Below are 25,263 nucleotides of genomic sequence, written 5' to 3' on the forward strand. Positions count from 1 at the left end.
CTAACTTGGTAATAGACAGGAAGTATTTTAAAGCTTCCAAACAAAAATTTCACAGAACTAAAGTGCTAGCTGGTTCTGGGCCCCAAAAAGTAACAAGGAGCTTGGATGATTTAGTCTAAGTAGAATGCTGAGGGCTGACACAGTATCTTTATAAGGGGTCACAAGACAAGTAAGAGACAGACAGCCACCTGGGTACCACCATCATCGACAGGATGGAGGAAGCTGATCTATTTCCACAGTAAACATCAGCAAACCTACTTTGATAGTGAAGGTTATGTAAAAGGAAGCAAGGCCCTGAGGAAGGATGAACTACGTTCCATAGAGATTTCTGAAAACAAATGGACCCTCCCATGAGTTTGCTGTGAGTTAGGTGGGATTCTGGCTGAATAAAGGGCTAAAACACATGAGCTCTTGAGGTCACCTGCAGCCCTTGTCTTTGTGCAAGGAGTCAGGAGTTTCCACCTCCTGAAATCTCTATTATTCCATACAAATGTAAAAATGAACATCAAGGAGTATGAGGGGTAGAACGGGTACCAAGGGGCTAAACACCCACGGAAACAGAGAACAAATTTACTCAAACCACTCCTGTCTCCATCTGGATGAAACTAGAAAAATGTTTCAAACATCACTAAGGATGCATATTATAATCATAGAGCCCCTGGTTTCTGCATCTCTAATTTAACAATCTGCTTGGTTTATAAACCACAAAGGAGAAAAAGATTTGATCCACCATTGATTTAAAATTAGTTCTTGATATAAAATAGAGATTTTGACCACGGTGCATTAAAAATAAAGAAAATAAGTGAAAAAAAATGGATGATACAAAAAATTTGGGGACACTTACTGAAGTCCATGGCATGTTGACAATGCCACAAATGAGGCAGGGTTTCCTCGGATGTGGCCCTGGTAGTAACAGTGTTCTCCTCCCTGAAAGCAGAAATAGAGAACATAAGCCTTTGCCATCACAAATAGAATCTGCCACAGCGTTTCACAGGTTTCTGCCCACACTGCACCTCCACGTGCAAAGCTCTGTACAATGTTTCGCTATCCAGGCTAGTATTATCAAACCATCTCTAACAGAATTATTCATAAACACTCCCAGCGAGCTGACTCCAAATCAAAAGACAGGGAAATAAAAGTTGACTTAACTTTCCTTTTATGTAGGTGATGATAGACAGAACAAAGAAACAGACTCTGAAATACATATGTGGTCCCCAGCACCAGGAAAAGTTCAATCAGCGATTTCACCAGTCCTGAAAAACTCAACCTTGAGTAGCAGCAAAATGATGTGCTTTCCCATAAAGTGAAGTAAAATGAATATAAATCATCTGAGAGTCACTAAATTAAATTGATGGAGAAAAATGCCTATTTTTACAGTTATCAAAACTTGACAAGTTTACACTAGTCTTTTCTCGAGCCAGGAATGGCTTTACTGGCAAGCAGTCTAGGGTAGTGTTTGAAATTGAGAAATTTCTTCTAGAAGTGAGCCAAATTAATGAAATTCCACTAAGAGACTCATTTCTTTGGATTAAATGTTCCTGGAAAAGGTAACAGAGTAGAGCCTCTGGCATCTCAAGGTGGTACCCCAGTCTTTAGATGCTTGCTACTCAGACTGTGGTCTAGAAAACAGCAGCACTGGCATCACCAGAAGCACATCAGAAATGCAGAATCCCAGGGCCCACCCCCGACCTACTGGATCAGAATCAGCATTTTAACAAGGTACCTAGGTGATTCATATGCACATTTAAGTTTGAGAAGCACTGGTCTAAATGACCTTTCCCATTCCCCCACTAACCTCCCATTTCCTCAGAAGCTGAAAGCTTTTAATTCAACTGACTCACTGATATGTGAAAGAGCAATGTAGGAAGGACTGAAGGAATGGGTGGTTTAAAGGGGCAAATGTTACCTACTTCATAGTCTGGCTTAAGGACTAATCCCACTTAAAATACTCAGTGCTTGACAAGGGCAGGGGAGAGAACAGGAAGACATAATGATGGAACAAGGTTGAAGACATTTTCTTCACTGTAATTCCAAGGAAGGCTCCAAGGAGCTCCAAGGAGCTCCAAGGAGCCTGCTGCTCCTCATGAGATAATCCCACAGGACAGGGTGAAGCTCAGCTTTGCTGAGGGAGCAGAGAGCAGGCAAAATGGCTCGCAGCACAAGCCCTGACACTCTGACACCTCCAAATTCCCAAGGGAGTCACTGAGAATCATGAACTGAGGACTGGGGTTGGATCGGATGGAGGATAAGATAGGGAGGTACTTCACGTGTAATTCTGACAGGCAGTGGAACCCAGAAGGCCATAGACTTAAGGGGAGAAACAAAGCCAGTCCCTGACTTCCGGGGTAGGGTTGGTTTGGATGTTAACAGTGTGAGCTATTAGCTCCTTCACTTACTTTAGAATAATGCATGGCACTTGGTACACACTCAATAAATGTTTGCTACCATTATGATTACTGTGTGTCACTTATTGTCCTACTCAGTTTACACACACAATCTCCTTAAATCCTCACATTGCTTCTACAAAGAAATATTGTCATCTCTATTTCACATAGGAGGTCACAATCTCTGAGAGTCAAGGCTGTCCACCTGGGAAGTGGCCAAGTAGGGGTGCAAAGTTTGTGTGAATGTGTGAATGCGAGGCCTGTGTCCTTCCCCCTACATTACTTATGAGTTGGACCTACGTCGGAAGCCATTCTGGAGCCATTGCACCATGACAAAGTCATGAAGCAACGGAAGGCGAAACTGCAAGGCAGCGCCATGCCAGGAAGGTGGACTACAGCTCTGTTGTTATGTTTTATGATAATAAATTTACATATAGGGGCAATTTTGGGGGGATGTTGCTCCACGTGAAAGAAAAATTCCTCTAGGACTCCCCCTCCTGAAACTACCACAGAATGGGAAGTACCCACTAAAGCCCCAGGGAAATAGGTAAAGAATTAAGAGCCTGGAACTAAGGGGATGTTTTTATGAAAAGCACCCTCTAGTATGGAGTTACGGCCATGGGCCGGAGTTCCTGATGACATAGGAAATTTATGGTTCTATTATAAAGGAAGATTAATTATAGAAAAGCAAATGACTAGAGCAGAATCGGTTGCTAGGATAGGGAGAAAACACTGTCTCAGTTGAAGGAAACAACGAGAAAGAGCATGCAGGATATATTGTAAATATTTTCATGGAACCATTGTAAAAGGTTGCCCATGCAAGAAGAGAAATAGGAACAAGTAGCTCCAACTTTTACAATTAAAATAATCATATAACGGACTGGCTTGGTTACTAAGAAATAACCTGTGATTAATGGGAACTTGGGGAAATATTTTAATAGGACATTTAGAAACTAGGGGATTTTTTTTTTTAAATCTTTATAGAATATTTTGAGGTTTGATTGTGCTAAGGTTGTTTGGCCACGTACCTGGTAATATAATCAACTACAATATATAAACCTGTGATTGAAAACAATAAAGAAGAATGAGAAAGAGAAACATGCAATGCTGATACTTTAAGAAGTGTAATAGAATTATTTCCTTCGCCGACGCTATCCATCCCTCAGGTATCCCTGGACTCGCTGGAGCTGGACTCCGGCAGACCTAGAACCTGTGAGTTATGCAATGCAAGCTTCCCCTAGGCTGTTTTTGTTTGTTTGTTTTTAATTTTTGGAGTAAAGCTGGGGGGTAAATTTAACAGAACTTAAAATTCCCTCTGTTGGGCTGTTGGATTGGTGAACTATCCAAAAGATTAGTGGAGGAGAGGTTACTATGTTTCAAATGACCTTGATTTCCTGGACACATTTGATTGGACCAATCAAAACTCTAGCATTTGTTTGGCCAGACACAAAAAGCCAACAGTCAATGGGGTGACCTGGAAAGACAGAGCAGCATTTCTTTAAATTGGACACAGACTAAATAACCCAATCAGATCTCTCTCAGAGGTCTAAAACTCACAGTGAAGAGTAGGTAGAAAGATAGTAGAAACAAAGAGAAGCAGAAACCAGGAAGATAATCACAAGAGTTACGGTATCAGGTTAGGGAACAATGGAAGCTGACAAGTCATTGTATGTGGGGAAAATACATCAGAGGTAAAGGCATATAAGACATGTTTTATAAATTACTGAAGCTTTCTTTAAAATACCAACTTTGGAAGCATGTTATGTTAAATCATAAAAAAGGACAAAGAATTCATCTTTTGAAACAATCCGTTATATAGGGGTTAAATAGATGATCTGATAATAGAAAACAATCTTTCACTAATTTCTGATTCTGAAAAATAGGAGTCAATCCAAAAAATAGCATATGATCATGATCCATCTGCACAAAAGCCTAACACTGCAAATGAAGTGAAGAGCTCAATATGGTTGAATCATTATCAAATGTTTCCATGACACTTGAAGAGAAGCATAAACACCAGGGGCAGGGAAATCTCCTCAATTTAGACTATTGTAATTCAAATCTTGAGGGTCTCAACTGGCATTATATGTAATTCTTCTAAATAATGGTGGAAATTAATTTTTGTGTTGTAACTTTTTTTTCAGGAATTATTCGCCATAAATCAACAATTATTTCAACTTAGAGCTAAAGTAGATTGTTTTTTTCCTTTGACATGCCTGGAAATATTTCTTAGTCCAGAATAGAGGCCTTAATGTTAAAGGGCTTCTTTAATTTATATAAATCTATAGTTAAATTATTAAAATAAATAGACAAAATAAATTTAATAGATTTTTGCTTTTAAATAAGTATTTTCACACATTATTTTTAAAATAATAAATACTTATGGCAAAAATCCTAAGAATTCAGGTGGTACATGGTAAAGAGTAAAAATATCCCCTTCCTACACATTGTCCAGGCTGCAGTTGCTTCCTAAAAGGTAAGCACTTTTGACAGATTTTGTGTACCACATCAGGAGTTGTCTATGCATATTTAAGGAAATGTGTATATACATAAATATACATATATCCTTTTCAGTGCATAAATGAGTTTACACTACCCATACTGTTCTGCCACTTGATTTTTTTCCTTAAGGTAACCTTAACATCAACCTTATTCCTTCAACTGTGGCAGAATATTCTACCACAGGGGTGAACCACAATTCATTTAAACAATCCTGTACAAATGGACATTTAGGTTATTGCAACAAACATTCTTTCATATATTTCTGTGCACTTCTGTCAGTATATATGTAGGATAGATTACCAGATGTGTAGGTCAAAGAATATGTGCATTTAAAATTTTAGTGGATAGTTTAAAAGACAAATATAATTGTATTTCTTTACACATATCTGTTTTAAAAGATGCATGGCATTTTAAAATAATAAAATGCATTTTTATTAAAAATTATATATTTTAATAAAGACTACCACTTAAACCAACTTTCTCAAATCTTATCAATAATAAAGATTCTCCATATCTTCACATGACTTTCTTAAGGAACGAGATGCTTTATGAAAGTAGGTATTATAAAAAATAACCTAAGACAGACGTTGTAGGAAAATAAAAAAGCCAGCACATCCCAACAGAGTTTAGCTCTTTATCCAACTGCCAGTCATGGCTTTATTCCTTACTGTCTCTTGTTCCAGAAATAAATCCATTGTCCTTGAAACTTTCTTCATACTCCTTGATTTAATAACACAGTCATAACAGTACAGATGTTTATTTTTAGCTAAGTAGATAGTTGTAGCTAAAAAAATTACCCAACCTCTATAAAAATGAACTATATGATAATTCACATGTCATATTGGTTTATCTTCCCTGTGGAAAAAAGCTTACTGAAATTTAATTCTAGGGAAATCGAAATAATCATTTATTTGAAAAATTCAAACACAAACCACATTTTTATTAAGCATCCAGAACTCAAAAGAAAAGCAGAATTTATTACAAATATGATGAGATGATAATGCAAAGGAAGTTACACAGCCGGGGTTATAAAACTATGAAAACCCAATAAAAGAAACTAATTAGAGCACAGCTGCAAAGCCACGGTCATTTGCTCTTCATCCAGACTCTCAAAGGAAACTACAACTTTATCTTCTCCAAGGGCCACCTCTTCCAAAAAGCCTTCTCAGATTCCCTCCTCCTTATAAAATTAACCTTGCTAACCATTCTTTCTCTGAATTTTCATATTTTATCTCCTTCTACCTGCATTCTTCTTTCTGTCCCATGCCCCCACTAAACTATGGTCTCCTTTCAGGGAATCACAGGTGCCTGATTTACATCCCCAAGTGTGCTGTTAGGGGGAGAGCCTCCCAGAATCTCAGCTTCCTCATCAATCAAATGGGGAAAATAACAACCCACACTGCCTCACAAAAGAATGCAGTGGAATCCATGAGATACAAAGTCAAGTCCACTGTAAACTGCTATATAATTAGGTGCAGTCAGGCAATATTTACTCAGTGAGGGATTCTGTATGTCCCTCTAGCTATGATTCTCATTTTATTTGTTAAGACTAACAAACCGTTAGATTCAGGGCATTAGCTAATTAATAATGCAGATTACTGTGTCTCTCGCCCAGAGAGTCTGTTTAGGCAGCTCTGAGGTTAGACCCAAGAATCTGCATTTTAACAAATATCCCATGTTTTTCTTACTCTAAGGATACACTAGAGCAGTGGTCCTCAATCTTGGCTGCATATCAGAAACACCTTGGGGAGCTTTCAAAATCCCAGTGCTCAGGCTGTACTCCAACCCAGTTAAATCATACTCTCTGGAGACAGGACGCAGGCCTCAGCATCTTTTTAAGTGCTCCAGATGATTCAATGAAGCTGCAGTGTCTGAGAATCCCTGCCCTAAAGAAATATTGCTTAACAGCAGGGGTTCTCAAAACTGACTATCAGAATCACCATGACTCCCAGAATCACCCACGGGTTCCCAGGCATTCCCTCAGACCTACTGGATCAAAATCTCCAAGGAGAGAGGGCTCTAGGCGTTTTAGGGTTGCAGAAAGTTCCCCAGCTGATTTTGATGATCATATTTGGAATTATTAACCTAAAAATATTCAACCCAATACCAAACCATCCCCAGGTACAGGATACCAGAAAGACTGAGATCTTTCAGAGAATGAAAGTGTATGTCATATCCTGGGCATTCTGCTTGGTGATGAATGTACTATTTCATGACGACTGATGAAGTGAATATTAATTTTTCCATTTCGCAAGTGAGAAAATGTCGATTTAAAGTGAGCCTTCACACCCAGGTATGCCTGATGCATAGTCAAGTCTCTTTATGTTGGTGGTTCTCAAAGAGTGGTGTCCAGCCCCAAAGCATCAGCTTATTAGAAATGTAAATTCTTAAGCCTCTCCCCAGACACACTCAATCAGAGGCTCTGGAAGCTCTCCAGTGACTTCCAGGCACTCAAAATTTAAGAACAACTGCTTTTCGCTACATCTGCCTCTGCATTTTAAAGCTCCTCATTTGCTGAGTTCCCTGAAATCCTACACTAGTTCCTGAGCAGAGTCTAACTGAAGCATAAAAGATATAAACAGCCATAGCTCTTCTCCACTTCTTCTCTTTTTCCCCAAAGCCAGCTGGTTTTATCAGAAACAGAATTGAGGGTAAAAGGTGAAATAAGAATACTTGAGGGACTTCCCTGGTGGCACAGTGGATAAGACTCTGCACTCCCAGTGCAGGGGGCCCAGGTTCAATCCCTGGTCAGGGAACTAGATATCATATGCATGCCACAACTAAGAGTTTGCGTGTCACAACTAAGAAGCCCACCTGCTGCAACTAAGACCTGGTGCAACCAAATAAATAAATAAAAATATTAAAAAAAGATTATGTGAGAATTTTACCATGTACAGAGCCAGGAAGAGCAGAGCTATTCTTTGTAGGTGCTGGTAAGAGGGTACCATACAGGATGCTTTGGCCAGGACTCAAGGGACTAGAGCAATCAACATCCCATTAGCTTGGAACTAAGGGGTCTCCCAGGACGCAGGTCATTCAGTGCTCCATCCATGAAAGTCACAGGCAAATCAGTGTGAGTTTGGTCACCCCAAAAGGGACAGGGTTACTGTAGACACTTCCAGACCCAAACAGCAGCCTGTAACCCTTGTGTTCCTGCTCTGGTCCCTGAGTCATAGTTCTCTACCCCTCTGTGGGTACCAGTCCCAGGACTGGCTTCTGCCCTGCAGATCGGGGTTCATGCCAGTCATCCTCCTCCATAAGTGAGACCCTTGCTCACTCTAGAAGTTTGCCACCCTGGGTGCACATTAGTGTCACATTACTGTCATGAGGGAAGTTTTTTTTAAAAAAGATCAAGCCTTATTCCGTGCCATTTATATCAGGACCTCTACGGATGGAAGCTGAACATTATTTTAAACTGCCCAGATGATTCCAACATGCTGCCTTAGGTTGAGAAGCTATGCTCTAGGCAATTTCCCCTTTGCAGGAACTGAAGACCTGTCCCTGAACTCTACTGCACCCTAAATTTCTCCCAGGCACGTGCACTGGCCAGACTTCTGTTTGTGGCTGCATGGCTGGAATCTGTTCTGCCAGGCATTTGTCTACAATAGCCTCTTCCCAATTTCCTCCTGATTGGCATTGACATGACATGCCTCTCCCTCCCAATAGTGAGAAATGACATTGAGAAATGACATTTTAAAGTCAAGAATATTCCGAGTCTCCCTAGGGTCATCTGCATCAAGGAAATTCCTAGAAAAGCTAAATCTTATTTTGGAGAGGATCCAGCAACCTACCCTGATTAAAATGTATAACCTGGTATTATATAGAATCAGATGGGATTCATAAAAGGGAAATATTTTAAACATTTGTTCAGTTACAGAATGTAAGCTTATCTGATTCTACAAGCTCTCCAAGGAAAATAGAGAGAAAAGCAATCTCATCTTATTTTACAGTAAATTAAATTAAATAAAGCTATCACATGGTCGATAATCCATGGATCTACACTATGCATGTCAAAATCTTTACCAGTTCATGCCAAAATAAGAAAAATAAGGGCAATTCAGTTTTTCATGAAGCTAAATGCAATTAATTTTCATATAACTGTCCTTTGGTTTGAGATTTATTCTTGCCTTCTCTTTATTAAAATTATCCATTTTAAATTTTTAATAGGCCTTTTTATTTTGAAATAATTGTAGATTCACAGAAAAGTTGCAAAGATGGTACAGAGAGTTCTAGTATACCTATCACTCAGTTTCTCCCATTGTTAACATCTTACATCAACTCAGTACATTTGTCAAAACTAAAAGACTGATATCAGAATGTTACCGATTACTAGGCTCTGAACATTTAGATTTCACTAGTGTTTCCATTAACTTCCTCTTTCTGTTCCAGGATCCAGTCCAGGTTACCATATTGCATTAGTTGTCATAGTCATTCTTTTTGAACTGGGAGCAATAGTAAATAGAATTTAGGTATTTTGAAGGGGCTGTTTCCATATACAGTAAAATAAAAAGATTGGCAACCCTATATTGATCTAAAATTTGTTTTGTTAGTGTACTGGGCTATGAAATGCAAGTCCAGGATCAAGAGTATGAATGAATATTTCCTAGACTCTAACTTAGCACTATAGGTTTCAAAATAATTTTTTTAAACTATGCTTATGTAAACAAGCTTAATTTAAATGACTTATTAAAATGTAATTTTTAATATAACCCATAGAGATAATTTCTGAAAGGTTACTCAATAACACTTTTCTATAACAATAATCTAGGACTCCTCATTGCCTGAAATTGTTCTGGACTGTCCTTTCAAGGATGTTTGCAGAGTGAAAAGCCTTTGAAGATAGAGCTATCTCCCTCTAGAGCAAAAAAGAAGCATGTTTACTTCCTATGATAAAAGATTCAAGTTTTTTAAATTCAGAATTTCTCTAGTAACACAACATGCTGTGTGTGCAGGTGTCACCTGGCCCTTTCCTCTGTCACCCTCTGGGGATCGAGGCTCACGACACAAGCATAAGAAAATGCTGATATTCTGGCTACTTCTTTGACCCACGATCTCCTGTCTTCTGCCAGCATAGATGAAACTGCAACAGGCTAACTTGTTAACTTGCAAGTAGGATAAAATCTTAGACCCTCACAGTTGTTGAAACTTGGATTTCCATTTTCCCCTGAAGATTAGGAGATTTGTTAACAGTGAGCCTCCATTCCCACATTTGCATTTTGCTGTAGGATACAAATCAGCTGCAGATAAGAATAAGATACACATTGTCCATCTTATTACAGCTAGCCTATCTCTCATTTATACCACTAGTTGACACCTTTGGACATCTGTGTTTGCCATCCCATTCCAGGATACAAGTGTTCAAGCAGTATCAAAATTCTCACCTCATTTCAACATCGAAAGCTAAATGGTCCTTCAAAATCTCTGCACTATTTTAATACTCTAGGATCTTGCAGCATAGTCATCAACCAAAAAACATTTTAAAAACTAAAAGGAGACAAATCTAGCTGACAAAAAAGGAAATAATTTCATTTAAAAATATGCATGGTTCCTATTGAAGAGGAAAGATATATAAGAATATTATTGCAGCAAATATTCTTGAATATTATTGTAGCAAAAGTTTCTACAAGAAAGGAGAAAAGAGACAGGACTAGAAAGCCAGCCATTGGATATAAATATAAGTGATAAGCAAAAGAGTTTCTTATTGGAAAATGGTGAACACCACAGAAAATAGGGACCATAAATTTCTTATGAGCTCTCAAGTTAAAAAAAAAAAAAAAAGCCCACTAGAGACGCAGTGAACTTAAAATCTATTTTTATTGTTGTGCAGGAATCTTTCCTTATACTGATTTCCCATGGGTATTGTCAGCTGTGGAAAACAAAACATAAAAATGATGATAGGTTTCCAGGAGTTAAAGCTCACAAGTATCCTAACTGACCAATTGTTAAAGTCTTTTTGAGATGCAATCCATTTTTAAAAGTTAAAGACTTACTCCCTCTCCTCTTGTGTGTAGGCTCAGGCACCTCCAGCACATGCTCTAATTGTGTTTACATCGGTTATAATCAAAATGCCTTCTGTATTCATTTCCTAGTACTCTCATAACAGATTACCAAAATCTGGGAGGCTTAAAACAACAGAAATTTATTCTCTCACAGTACTGCAGACGAGAAGTCTGAAATCAAGGCGTTGGCAGACTCTAGACAAGAATCCTTCCTTGCTTCTTCCTAACTTTCAGTGGTTGCCAACAATTCTAAGTGTTCCTTGGCTTGGAGATGCATCCTCCAATCTCTGCCACCTTCTTCACATGGCATTCTTCCTCTGCATCTGTCTCTGCATCTCTGTGTCTACACTTCCCTCTTATAAGGACACCAGTCATTGGATTAGGGCCCTCCTCTTAACTTGATCACACCTGAAAAGGCCCTGTTTGCAAAAAAAGTTCACATTCACAGGTACCAGGGGACATGACTTTTGAGGGGACACTATTCAACATAGTACAATTTCTCATCTCTTTCAATGTGACCAATTGAATTTTTATATTCCTAATCCGGAGATTTTGCTTCTAAGAAGCTTGGCTCAGTGAAATAAACTGCAGGTGTCTACTACAGCAGCCCTCATCTAAAAAGATTAACCCGTATCTTAATTACCTCTAGCCAGACATTCTAGTTTCCCATAGCTTAATTTAATAATACTCCTCATTATTTTACACAAATAATACAGTAAACCTGATCTTCAGTTCTTTTATTAAGTTGAACAGAGCTTCCAAAATTGCTTATTTTTAACCAGAAAATAGGCAAGAAAAATTATTTTTCAGCTGTCAGGTAATCATTTACAGACCTATTAATATAACAATGTCTGATCAGACTACGAAAACATTTTAGGTTCCCACAGAACGCTCCTCAGCAACAAATTACTGTAATGCAGAGAGGGTACTTAGCAGGTTCTCTATGTTGCAGTTCTAAATTGAGAGAATGGAAAGTCAATGTGGACCACATACAGTGACTGTATAATTATAAACTCATGAAATTATAACTCTTTCCAGGAAATTACTACATTACTGTATCTTTTTAACAAATAATAGAGGCTTAAATGTATTGCTCTATATGAATGCTTTAGCATAAGACATGCGTATTACCTAAAACCTTCTTCTGTAGTTGGTGTTTGAATATCAATAGGAAAAAATATAACTGTGTAGAAGACAGTTACAGAAAACGAAAGCATATTTGGCAACCCTAAAATAAAGGAAGAAAAAGATTTCTGTTCCATCTGAAACGAATAATATTTTTGTTGTTTTCTTCTCTTCCTTTTTTGTTTTAGAAGATGTAACTATATGAGGATTTGAGGTAAAGAAAAAAAGACATTTTTTCCCACTACCACCAAGAACTTATTCTCCTTTAATTTCACTTTCATTCTATCATCCTCCCATCCACTCTTTTTTTGAAAAAGGAAGGATAAACAGGGAAAACTTCTAGCCGCCAAAAGAAGGCTGCCTTGCAGCATCTCTTTCTCCTGTTACACTTGAACCTTAAACACTGTGCTCAAGAACTCAACACTAGCATCCAATGGTCATTCTTATTCCTCAGTGGATGATTCTGCATTAGCCCAGGATTAATTTAAAGGTAAAACAAAGGGTTGGCTTACTAAGGATGAACTTCTCAAACGATTCCTAGGGATGCAAAGTAGTATTTAAGGGTTGTATCTGACAAGAAGTGATGTTAAACCTGAAAAAATTAAGTGCTTTTCTTTCAGCAATGTTTCTATGAGCACATGATTGTCATTTGCCATTTTGGGGGTATTTTCCTGTAAAATGAAGGAGGAGCTGAATTTGGTGGTCTCTAAAGTTCTTTCTGGTTCTATGATTTGCAATCTATTTTTAAAAAATCAAAGATTACCAACTTTTTATTTCTTTTAAATAATCAGGCCAACTTTCAAGGAATTAATATCTTTTACACTGCATTTACCATTAAAAAAATTAAACCAACAACAAAATATACTCATGTGTTTGGAAAAATTTTAAATGTTACATACAAAAAGTTTAAACAGTTTAAAAATTATTTCTAAAATTTCAAATAATTTAGGAGTCATATGAGTCATAGTATAAGTTACAGAATATACATATTTATGGGCAGTGAAAAAATGTATGTATCAGAACCTTTAGGATGCTGCTAAAATGGTACTTAAGAATAAATTCTTCATCCCTAGATGCTGATAGAAAAGAAAGATTGATAATGAATAAGTTAAATTTTAACTCAACGAGTTACGAAAAGAACAAAGGAGAATTTTTTCAAGTAAAAGAAAGTAGACATTAATAACAGAAGTAGAGCTCGTTCTTTGAACAAAATATATCTTAAAAAACTCAAACAAGATTAACCAACAAATAAAGTATAATAGAAATGAAACAGGAGATACTCTGATATAGAATTATCAGACTGTAAAAACCAAAAATGACTTGAAGCAAATTTAATAAAATGCTGACATGTATCTACACATGTATCTTTTACAACATTTTATAGAGTTTTTAATATGTTTGAAATATTTCAAAGTTACTGAAATTTTTACCATAGGTCAATTGCTGGTATTTCATTACTTGAAATTTAAAACTGATTTGGAAGTGGCCCTAATATACCTTCCAAAGACAGCACGTGAATATGAGCCTCAGTACACAGGATGACCTTAGCATCAGGTAAGCAGATGGAACACTTTTATTTTTCCTGTTTATATTCACTGCATCTTTTCATAGCAGGGGGAATAATCTGCTCTCCTAGACCTGTCCAAACTGGACTTCTCCCCACATAGCATTGGGTGAACAGGAGAAACTACCCAATTTCCTAACACACAGCTTAATTCATTCACTTAATTTTACTGTTCAACAAGAGAAATTGTTGAATTATTGTTTTTGAGGTACATATATTATACTAAGAGCTAGGAACTCAGTACAAGTTCCCCTGGGAGTCTACTCTCGGAGTAACTTCTCATAGAATGTATAGTATAGGGGCATAGAAGATTGTCTTCATATGAAGCAGAGCATGAAGAAGTGCTGTGGGTGATCCTGACATACTTCCTGTATCTCAAGCAGAATCAGAAACTAGCAGTAAGAAGTACAGGCCACCAAAGACCTAGCCAGAAATTCTTTACAAATTTCCACTTTACCTCAATAATGATTTCAACACTAATATTTATGGAGCATTTCCCATACCCAAAGCTCTGAGCTACATGTCTGTCTTTCTCATTTAACAGATGAGAAAAATGAACCATGGAAGAAATAAGTAAATTGTCCAAGGCCACATGAAAATTGATTGGCACAGTCAGGATTTGAATTTAGGTCTATCTATCCCTAACAATATCCTTGGTCTCTAAGTTTACTGCCTCCAAACTACAGATTTATCCTGGACTTAGAAACAAAAGAAATGACTAGTTTCATTTATTAACACTAGTGGAGAAAAAATTTTTTTTAATTTTTTTAAATCAGAAAGGTAACAGTGACCTCAAGAAGACAGCACTTACTCTGTCCAAAGATCAAATTGCTGCGTGGGATACCTGTTGACCCCACTCAGAATTACCCAAGAAATGACTCTGTCTTCTAAAGACAGTTAGAGGTACACTTTCAGATTTTTGAGAATATGGAGAGAAGAGAAAACAAAGGCAGAAAATAATCAGTATATGAAGTCCAAAGGCATACTTGGTCTTGTTTCCATTAGGTCATACCTGATTTCTTTGGGTCGAGGCTCTGTTCAAATGTTATACTCCTGCTTTCTCTCTCTTTTTTAAAAAATTCATTTTATTGAAGTATAGTTGACTTACAATGTTGTGTTAATTTCTGCTGTACAGCAAAGTGATTCAATTATATATATATAAAATTGAAGAATTAAGAATTTCTCATATTCTTTTCCATTATGGTTTATTACAGGGTATTGAATATAGTTCCTGTGCTATACAGTAGGACCTTGTTGTTTATCCATCCTATACATAAGAGTTTGCATCTGCTAATCCCAAACTCCCAATCCATCCCTCCCCCAACCCCCTCCCCCTTGGCAACCACAAGTCTGTTCTCTATGTCTGTGAGTCTGTTTCTGTTTCATAGATAAGTTCATTTGTGTTATATTTTAAATTCCACATATAAGTGATAATCATATAATATTTGTCTTTCTCTGGTTTACTTCACTTAGTATGATAATCTCTAGGCCCATCCATGTTGAAAATGGCATTATTTCATTCTTTTTTTATGGCTGAATAATATTTCATTGTGTGTGTGTGTATATATATATATATATATATATATATATATATATATATATACCCCTCATCTTCTTTATCCATTCATCTGCCAATGGACATTTAGGTTGTTTCCATGTCTTGGCTATTGTGAATAATGCTGTTATGAACGTAGGGGTGCATATATCTTTTCAAATTACAGTTTTGTCCAGATATATGCCCAGGAGTAGGATTGTTGGATCATATGGTAGCTCTATTTTTAATTTTTTGAGGAACCTCCATACTGTTTTCCATAGTAGCTGCACCAATTTACATTCCCACCAACAGTGTAGCTTTTCTCCTTCTTGTACCACTGTCTCCATTAAGTGTCTAATGTCACTTAATCTCCACATGCCTAAATTTTTAGGAGTTCCTATGGGGATAATCAAGTGCACCTACACCTTCCTCCTTTTGTACTTCATAGATGCAATGAAAAGTTTACTATGATAAAACATCAACTGGAAATCTAATCAATTACTCCCAAACATGGCTGAAAACACCCAAACTACTCAATACCAAGGTACTAATTCTCTGGTCCTTATTACCTGTTCTTATTTTTATAGTGGCCACTTATTCACCAGAAAATAAGAATTTTTTTATAAATGAAAAATAAAATAATACTAGTTTGGGACAACACCCAGGGAATAATTTGTGATTTTTTTTGGGGGGGGTGCTTCAAACCAGTTTCAAACTTGTCAAAAACAACATTTCCACAATTTCCTGCTCAATCATAGTTCACTCTAATTTCAAAAAATTTTCTGACAGTATATTTGTATAAGACATTATATAATACAAAGATTAGTTCTGTAATTAGAATTAAAATAGGAACAATATTCTATTATAAAATAGTTAATTGGCTCCATATATAGAAATACTATTAGTGCTACTTCAAATGTTTTTAAATTTATGGCTGAACATGTCATTTTAAGTTTATAGATAACATCTTGAATATTAACAAATGAAATAATTCTTTAGATATTTAACTGAAAAAAAAAGTTACACTGGAAAGAAAATAAAGAGGACTTCCTACTGAAATAGGTTACAGAGCTTAGAAACAGAACTCATGCTGACACCAGCTGTCACATTCCATTTCTCCTTACCCCCAGCACTAAGGTACCTGACCTGTATAAACTGGTAATGGGCCAATATATTTTCTTCAGGCTACAGAGTCAAGACTACTTGCAATCTTAACAATGCCATTAAGGCAGCTGATGCATTATTCATGGTGATGGACCCAGAACAACTTTGCTTTGGTCCCAAGGGAAAGCAAAATTTACTTAATCCCCCAAAAATTTTTTCCAATAATATAAAGAGAACTAAATCATGAAACCTGAGACCTCCCTGAAACCACACTGATTACAAGATGGCAGAGGAACATATGTCTGCACAAGCCTGCCAGGGGAATGCACAGTGTCCAGCTCATCAAAAAGACGCTAAATAGATGACTGTCAGCAGATAAAAAGTAAAGTTAGGAGACATACCTGGAATAACTGTTGCATGTGAGGAAGAAACAAATATTTTATCAGTTTGTTTATGAGATTTGTGCAGATCTTTTACTCTCTTCCCTGGGTGTGTGTGTGGGGGTGAGGGGCGGGGAAGGAAGGGGGACAGGCATTTTGAAGCACCTTGGCAGGGATACAACCAAATATCTTCAGTCTTTTGGCAGAATGATGACATGTTTCAGCTTCGCTACTCTTGTCCATAAAACTTCACATTTCCTCCACACACAGACAAATGTACACATAAGCGTACAATGGGCATTAGAATTGAGCCATGTGTTTGCCATGTGCAAGATGGCCACATATTTCATATGGCTACAGTTTAAAAGCCACAGCAATTCCCTCTACTGAACAATACTCAGCCTAACTTCTAAGGAGTACATAGAAGAGCTAAAAATAAACTTCAAGAGAAAACAGTTGAAAAAACAGGGCTTCCTTACAAGGCATTTACTTTTCTTTAGGATAATGGAAATTTTATGTTTAGAATAAAAGACTCACCTGAACCAAACAGTTACATCTTCAATTCATGTCTTACTAAAACATCTACTAAGGAAGATATAATTGCAAATGGTAAAATGAAGTGCTGTAATTTAAATATTTGCATTTTGATTCCTCTGCTACTATAATTATTGGTTTCCACAGAGAGGATAGACTATAGTGGATATTAGCATGAATTGCGGCACCAGGCTGCTTGGCTACAAATTCCTGGGCAAGTTAGTTAAACTTTATGTGCTCAGTTTCCTCATCTGCAAAATGAGGATGCCAATGGTACTACTGAGGGATTAAATGACGTAAAATATGTAAAACACTTATTAGACTAGTGCCTGGAACATAGTAAGTACCATACAAATGTTTGCTATTTCTCCAACTGCTACTAGTAATTCTACTCTTATTACTCCTCAGTCCAGTTACAAGTGGTGATCCCATCAAAAGTATGAACATTATTCAAAGAGGTAGAGATTGTACAAAATGGGAAATCCAGAATGGTAAAATGAACACTTATGGGTATAATAATTATTTATTTGCAAAAATACAAAATTTTGAGAATGATATAAAGTCATTATAGCAAGTCATTATATTTAAAAATTCAGTTAAAGTGAGTGTTTCATTAGCTGGAGAGAACATGCTACCAATAGTCTTAAGGAAGCAAAATGAGTTTGGCTTTGTGAGAAGTGCTTAACTCTTCCAAGTGTCTAGCATTAAACCACTGGCAGCTGTTATTTGCCTCTAAGATAAGATGTAGCCTTGGAGTTAATAAATAGCAAATGAAAGCCTAGTCTTTCCACAGTACAGTAAGACAGTAACATATGATAATTATCAATAATTATCAATCAGTGAAAGCAGCTCACTAGGACTCCCATACATCAACCATCAAATATATGGTTTTTCCGCTATACTTTTTTTTTTTTTTTTTTTGCTGTACACGGGCCTCTCACTGCTGTGGCCTCTCCCGTCGCAGAGCACAGGCTCCGGACACGCAGGCCCAGCGGCCATGGCTCACGGGCCCAGCCGCTCCGCGGCACATGGGATCCTCCCGGACCGGGGCACGAACCCACGTCCCCTGCGTCGGCAGGCGGACTCTCAACCACTGCGCTACCAGGGAAGGGAAGCCCTTCCGCTATACTTTTGTTCAGCACTTAAAATACTTTATAATACTTTTGTGAGGATATCATGGTGCTTGCAACAGTAATAGAGAAAATTAATGAATCCTCCTTCTGATATAATTCACCACTTAAAAATGAAAGTATTTAAAAATGGGCAGTAGCTCAAACCAAGAGGACCCAAAGGACAAGGTTTCCTGTGCTGGTCATCTCTAAATTAGAAGATCCTGGAATTGAATCCCACCATCCCTAAAATTCAATTCAATAATTTTTTATCAAATTACTAGAAGTTTAACCCTATTTGTATATTTATTTTTTAGAAAGTCTAGATCTCATTCTTGTAGGATTCTTATATCCCGAGGTTTAAGAAAAATCATTTACGTCAGCAGTTAGGAGCTAATGAAGTCATTAAATATAATAAAATTTAAAACTAGTTTAGCTACAGCTAATAAGTAAATATTGTGTATAAGGAAAATACATTGATCAATATTTTTTAATCATTCTAATTTTATTACTAGTCATACTGATGTTAAGTCATGGCTAAACTGTTTCAGAGAATGGACTTAAGAAATTTCTCCAAGTCCTCTAATTTTAAAATGTGTATATTTGTGGTTAATTTGATTTTTAGTAGTGTAAAAAGATATCATGGGGCTTCCCTGGTGGCGCAGTGGTTGACAGTCCGCCTGCCAATGCAGGGGACACGGGTTCGTGCCCCGGTCCGGGAAGATCCCACATGCTGCGGAGCGGCTGGGCCCGTGAGCCATGGCTGCTGGGCCTGCGCGTCCGGAGCCTGTGCTCCGCAGCGGGAGTGGCCACAACAGTGAGAGGCCCGCGTACTGAAAAAAAAAAAAAAAAAAAGATATCATGTCCATAGCTATGACATCTGAAATTTTCGCTCTGGCAAAAGAACCTGTGTGAGGTACCTGCATGCCCATACCACAACCTGTGTCACCTGCATCTGAAGTTTTCCTTCATCCTGCTCCAGAGGTTCTGCTCTCAGAGTTTAGGCTCAGTGCTCTGAGTCCTTAACCTCAATCTCCCAGAAAGTGCAGCAGAAGAACACAAATACAGATTCTAACATATGGGTAGTTGCATCTGCCAAACATTCCTATCATTGCAGCAGGAGCCCCTCAAAGAACCAACTAAAGATCTTTAATTGGGGCTTCCCTGGTGGCGCAGTGGTTAAGAATCGATCTGCCAATGCAGGGGACACGGGTTTGAGCCCTGGTTTGGGAAGATACCACATGCCGCGGTGCAACTAAGCCTGGGCGCTGCAACTACTGAGCCCACGTACCACAACTACTGAAGCCTGTGTGCCTAGAGCCTGTGCTCCGCAACAGAAGCTACCACAATGAGAAACCTGCGCACTGCAACAAAGAGTAACCCCTGCTCTCCGCAACGAGAGAAAGCTGGCGCGTAGCAACGAAGACCCAATGCAGCCAAAAATAAATAAATATATATATTTTTAAAGACACCTTAAGAAACATTATTCTTTTAACATATTGTGCACATTTGAAGTATTCAAGTATTGAGAATTACAGTCCTCGTGGAGAAATCTAGAAAACAGTATGAGAAAGTGTGAATACAATTCAAGATCACAAGCAATTTTCTATGGATGCTTTTTAGGTTTATAGAAGCTAGAAAGTTAGCATGAGCCAGGAAGGTATCTGTTGTCCTGACAGTCAGCATACATAAAGTTTTCTAAGTGATTTCTTATACCTGTCCTCCACTAGTATTTTTTGCTTGTTACTGACACATTCATTGTGGAAGACAAAAAAATTAAGGTGGGGTTTAAAAAAAAACAAAGGTATATCTTATGGAAATCTGACTTAGAAAAATGAATGCAAAAGGAATTTATATTCCTAGAGAGTCTACTGGTAGCACAAACACCTGCTGGGAGGTGATATTGTGCTGAGCTAAAAATTTTTCATGGACCTCCAACCTCAGGGAGGGGAGATGGATGTGACCACCAGGAGAAAAACTATCTTGTAAAAAACACTCAGGCTTTCTACTTGCTTCTATATCAACATCCCTGATACTCTGTTTCCAGAAGTGACTGTGGCCATTTCAGTCTGCCTAAACAATATGTTTAAAGGAAAACTACACCACCATTCCATCAGAGTAAAAGGTTCTCTAGAGTCACAATAACCTCTCCCACCCATTAAGCAGACACTTTCTCCCCTGACACCTGCTCCCCAACACATAACACTCTCTCCAATTCCTTCACCCATTTCCAGACTTAAACCCTGACCCTTTTCTTTTGCCTTCTTATCCATCTTCTTACTGCCACTATGGACATAATTAAGACTTTGAGACAATGATCCTTGAGTGCACTCAATTCAATTAAGTGATGGGTAGTAACCAGTTAAGTGCCAGTCAAAAGTCAATACTGGAAAATGCGTGTCTCTACATCCTTAATGATTGGTACCCTGATTCAAGGACGAGTTGGGAGTGCTTACATACAGTTTAGAAATAATTTGAACTAATAAAAAAAGACATTCAGCAGCTATTACTTTTGATTATTATCATAACAGATCAAATAATTTAACCAAAAAAACACTATCAGAACTAATAATATTGATGACTGGTCATGATCTTTCATTGGTAATAATACAATTAATCATATCTCTACCAAGACGTCTATTTTTACTTTTTGACTCCAAGGATAATCCACTTCCTCCCCCATCCATACATATCTAGAGGATTTACCATTCCTCTCCTAGTGTTCTAAAACTCCTACTATGGCTATTTTCCTGAGATATGAAAAATAAAACAGACTTTGTACTAGAGAGTGTCTTTACTATTTTTGCCCAAGGCAACTGATGTTATCTAAAAGCTACCCAACTGCGGGCTTCCCTGGTGGCGCAGTGGTTGGGAGTCCGCCTGCCGATGCAGGGGACACGGGTTCGTGCCCTGGTCCGGGAGGATCCCACATGCCGCGGAGCGGCTGGGCCCGTGAGCCATGGCCGCTGAGCCTGCGCGTCCGGAGCCTGTGCTCCGCAATGGGAGATGCCACAGCACTGAGAGGCCAGAGCACCGCAAAAAAAAAAAAAAAAAGCTACCCATCTGCATAACCAAATTTAAGAGGGATACCTAAAGGCTCTTCACTTGGACCACAATTTCAGTTTAAAGAGAAGACTATAAAGGAGTAATTGTTAGGGACCTCCAAAAAAAATGAGCTATGTATATAATAAGTCTACATAAAATACCTATCAATTTGTATAGCTATCCTATTTTACGTACTGTAGAATATATAGAGATAATATGGTATAAGAGTCAGCTCTGGAGTTAGATAACCTAGGTTCAAACTGCAGCTCTACCCCTCCTTACTGTGCTACTTTCAGCAAGTTATGTAACCTCTCTATACCTCAGTTTCCTGTCAAGTGGGATAATAGTTATATTTATAATCGGAGGTTGTTTTGAGGATTGAATATATGTAAATTCATACGCCTGTCACATCATGAACAATAAATGTTAGTGATTACTGTTATTAGGATTATAATACTGATTAACCAGAGCCTATATAATCGAGACCTAGACTGACCAGCATATTGGCAGTTGTCAGCTTCAAGATAAAAAAGTTAGCTAACAATAAAACAGCAAACTGCATGGTTTAGACTCATTCGCTGCTACTCATCAATTTCAGTTTCCTTTGTCTTAAGAAGCCAGAACCATAGTTGGCCACAATCAAACTAAAAAACTTTTGTTCTCAGGGTATTGTGATTAATAGAGGTTTTATGTTTAAATTCTTTTTAAAGTTTATGTCAAACACACAAAAATTCTCCCTCAACTAAGGGGCAAATTTCAAATTTAATTTTTAAATGAGTTGGAAATAAATGAAGTGAAAGATGATATTAATATGTTTTATTAAAGGAACAAATAAAAAGTATCTATCATGTTTTTTTCTGCTTAAAGCCTTTCTTTGAAAACTTTGGGTAAAAAAAAAAAAGGTTTAGATAGAACTTCAAGATCAGGATTATGCACCTCTATGATTGGAATAAAACAACCTTCCATGAGACATAGAATGTCTTGCAGATAATACAAATCATTACCTTAAGGAAAGATCACTAAAATATATTTCCTTTTACTGTAAATATAAAATCGCAATCAAGAGCAAAACCCAGACTGTGAGAGACTGTATAGGATAAACAACCTGATTTCTTCAACAAATATCAATAAATTGTAAGGAAGATTAAAAAGAGAAAGATAAGCGGAAACCAATGGATTAAAGGAGAGTTTTAAAAACTTAGTAAAAAAAAAAAACCTAAACACACAAACCTAAACTCTAGGACACACTTGGGTGATAAAACTATAAACAAAATTAAGGAAAAAATAACCACAAAAGTCAGGATACTGTTTACATGTCTTACAAGAGGAGGAGGGAGGGACCTGGGCTTGGGAAGCAGCACATGGAAAAGTAGGCCAAGGTCTATTTTTTTTTTTTTTTTTTTTTTTTTCGCGGTACGCGGGCCTCTCACCGCTGTGGCCTCTCCCATTGCGGAGCACAGGCTCCGGACGCACAGGCTCAGCAGCCATGGCTCACGGGCCCAGCCGCTCCACGGCATGTGGGATCCTCCTGGACCGGTGCACGAACCCGTGTCCCCAGCATCGGCAGGCGGACTCCCAACCACTGCGCCACCAGGGAAGCCCTTCAAGGTCTATTTCTTAAACTGGATAGTGGTTATCCGGTGTTCACTCTTTAGTCATTTTTGTGTCAGTGTTATATTTTACAATTAAAAAGATTTTAAAAATAAAATTGCAATCTAAAAGATTCACCAAAGTAGCTATTAAGTTTTTTTTTTTCATGAAAATGTCTTCCTTTTCCCACATACATACTCACACCCTTAAATCAAACGTACTGCACCTGAATTTTCACAAATAAAGGTTCCATGACACCTGAGCAGAGTCATTTACCAGACTGGTTTCTAGCCATTGTTTAAATCAGACTTGATAATTATTTTGATTTTAATTTTGCATCCTCAAGATCAATATGATTGGGCTTCCCTGGTGGTGCAGTGGTTGAGAATCCACCTGCCAATGCAGGGGACACAGGTTTGAGCCCTGGTGTGGGAAGATCCCACATGCCGCAGAGCAACTAAGCCCATGAGCCACAACTACTGAGCCTGTGCTCTAGAGCCCATGAGCCACAACTACTGAGCCCGTGTGCCACAACTACTGAAGCCCGAGCACCTAGAGCCCGTGCTCCGCAACAAGAGAATCCACTGCAGTGAAAAGCCCATGCACCATAACGAAGAGTAGCCCCTCACTTGCCCCAACTAGAGAAAAGCCTGTGCACAGCAACAAAGACCCAATACAGCCAAAAATAAATAAATAAAATGAATAACTTTATATGAAAAAAAGATCAATATGATTATGTTTGTGCCAACTGACAAAAACGAAAAGTTCTTACCTACAGTTTTGCTTTGATCCCCTATACCCTTTCAAACACTTCAATGCCAGGAGAAAAGCCAATTTAGAAAAAAATTCATAGGCCTCTTAGGGAAGGTGTTATGGGCTGAATTTTATATTGTATTCCCCTAAAATTCGTGTGTTGAAGTCCTAACCCCTAGTACCTCAGATTATAACTATATTTGGAGATAGAGTTTTTCAAGAGGTAATTAAGTTAAAATGAGGTCATTAGGGTGGGCCCTGATCCAATATGACTGGATTGGTGTCCTTCTAAGAAGAAATTAGGATACAGATACACACAGAGAGAAGATCATGTGAAGACACAGAGAGAAGACAGCCATCTGTAAGCCAAAGAGAGAGGCTTAAAGAAACCAACCCTGCTGACACCTTTATCTTGGACTTCTAGCCTCCAGAACTGTGAGAAAATAAAATAAATTTCTCTGTTCAAGCCACCCTGTCTATGGGACTTTGTTATGGCAGCCCTAGCAAACTAATGTAGAAGGTAAAAGAGGGATAAAATATTCTGGTTTTTTTTTTTTAAGGAGTAGAGGGAAGAAAAAGAAAAATATGAAATGTTATAATTTTACAGTTTTACTCGACTCATAATGTATAGTAAAAAGAGAAACTTAAGAAAATTCTGAGTCATTAGTAAAGAATGGAGATCTAACAGACTCCATGTAAAAAGAAACTCCCCAAGAGCTAAGCACAGAGGGCAAGACATGAGGAAACCAGCAGGAAAATAACTGGCTACTGACTTTGATTTGATGGGACAGGACTCAACGCTTTCAATATGGTTTCTGGAAAAAACCCAGAGGAGAGTTTTGAGTTTTAAATGGGTTAAAAACAAATTGGGGTGATGGGTTAGATCAAAGTGGTTTTCTTAATGGGAGAAAATTCCTCTGGCTCTAGGGTTTGGATGAAGTTTGGATTTACATTTCCCTGGTTGGATAGGCTTGGGAGTTAGGCAAACCATCAAGGAAGAAAATGCAATTCTCAGGCTGGAAAATCAGCAGTGGTTGTGTGGTAAAGTCCGTGTTCTGGGTGTTATATATACCCATGGAGCCTAATGATCTGAGTGGACTATGCTTTGTTGATTAATATAAGTTTCCTGCAAAGGGATACTACTGTAGAGACAGCAGATAGCTATTGCTGGATCCACCCTCCAAACCTCCATGCTTATATTTGCATTTCATCATTCCACTGACAGACGTAAACGGAAATAAATAGTGAACTGCCTGTTTTCCTCTCTTCTCTAATTTAGCAAAGGAATAAGATACACTCTGCATTCCGAAAAGCATCACACAAAATGGAAAATGAAATCAAATAAACAAGGATGAGATTAGAAGGAGTCCAGAGATTCTAAATCTAGTTAAATATTTTTCCAACTATAAGCAAAATGGCTCCATTTTCTTATGTCATACTAAGAAGAATCCTAATATGCTTTCTGATGTAACACAGTGATATAAATCAATCAAACATTCAATTAGTCAGTTTTCAAATAAGTTTAGAATAACTTTCTAGAGGGACTGGCATAATTATTATATCTAGATCACTTGTAAAAATTAACATTTTGCTTTAAGTGTTTATCATTTAGAAATGTATAGATGTGTGAAGATTTATTT

General features: G+C 37.7%; 1 protein-coding gene across 1 annotated transcript in view; it reads right to left on the reverse strand.

Moving 5' to 3' along the window:
• The window catches only part of ADAM22 (ADAM metallopeptidase domain 22), a gene marked incomplete at its 5' end in the record, with an annotated part of 228,826 nt that overhangs the window by 78,304 nt on the left and 125,259 nt on the right, over positions 1–25,263 (reverse strand). Inside the window, 1 exon segment of the mRNA XM_079711160.1 lies at positions 845–927. Within this exon segment, the coding sequence (XP_079567286.1) occupies positions 845–927 (83 nt within the window).

The sequence above is a fragment of the Hyperoodon ampullatus genome (assembly GCF_949752795.1).
Source record: "Hyperoodon ampullatus genome assembly, chromosome: 9".
Taxonomy (NCBI): Eukaryota; Metazoa; Chordata; class Mammalia; order Artiodactyla; family Ziphiidae; genus Hyperoodon; species Hyperoodon ampullatus.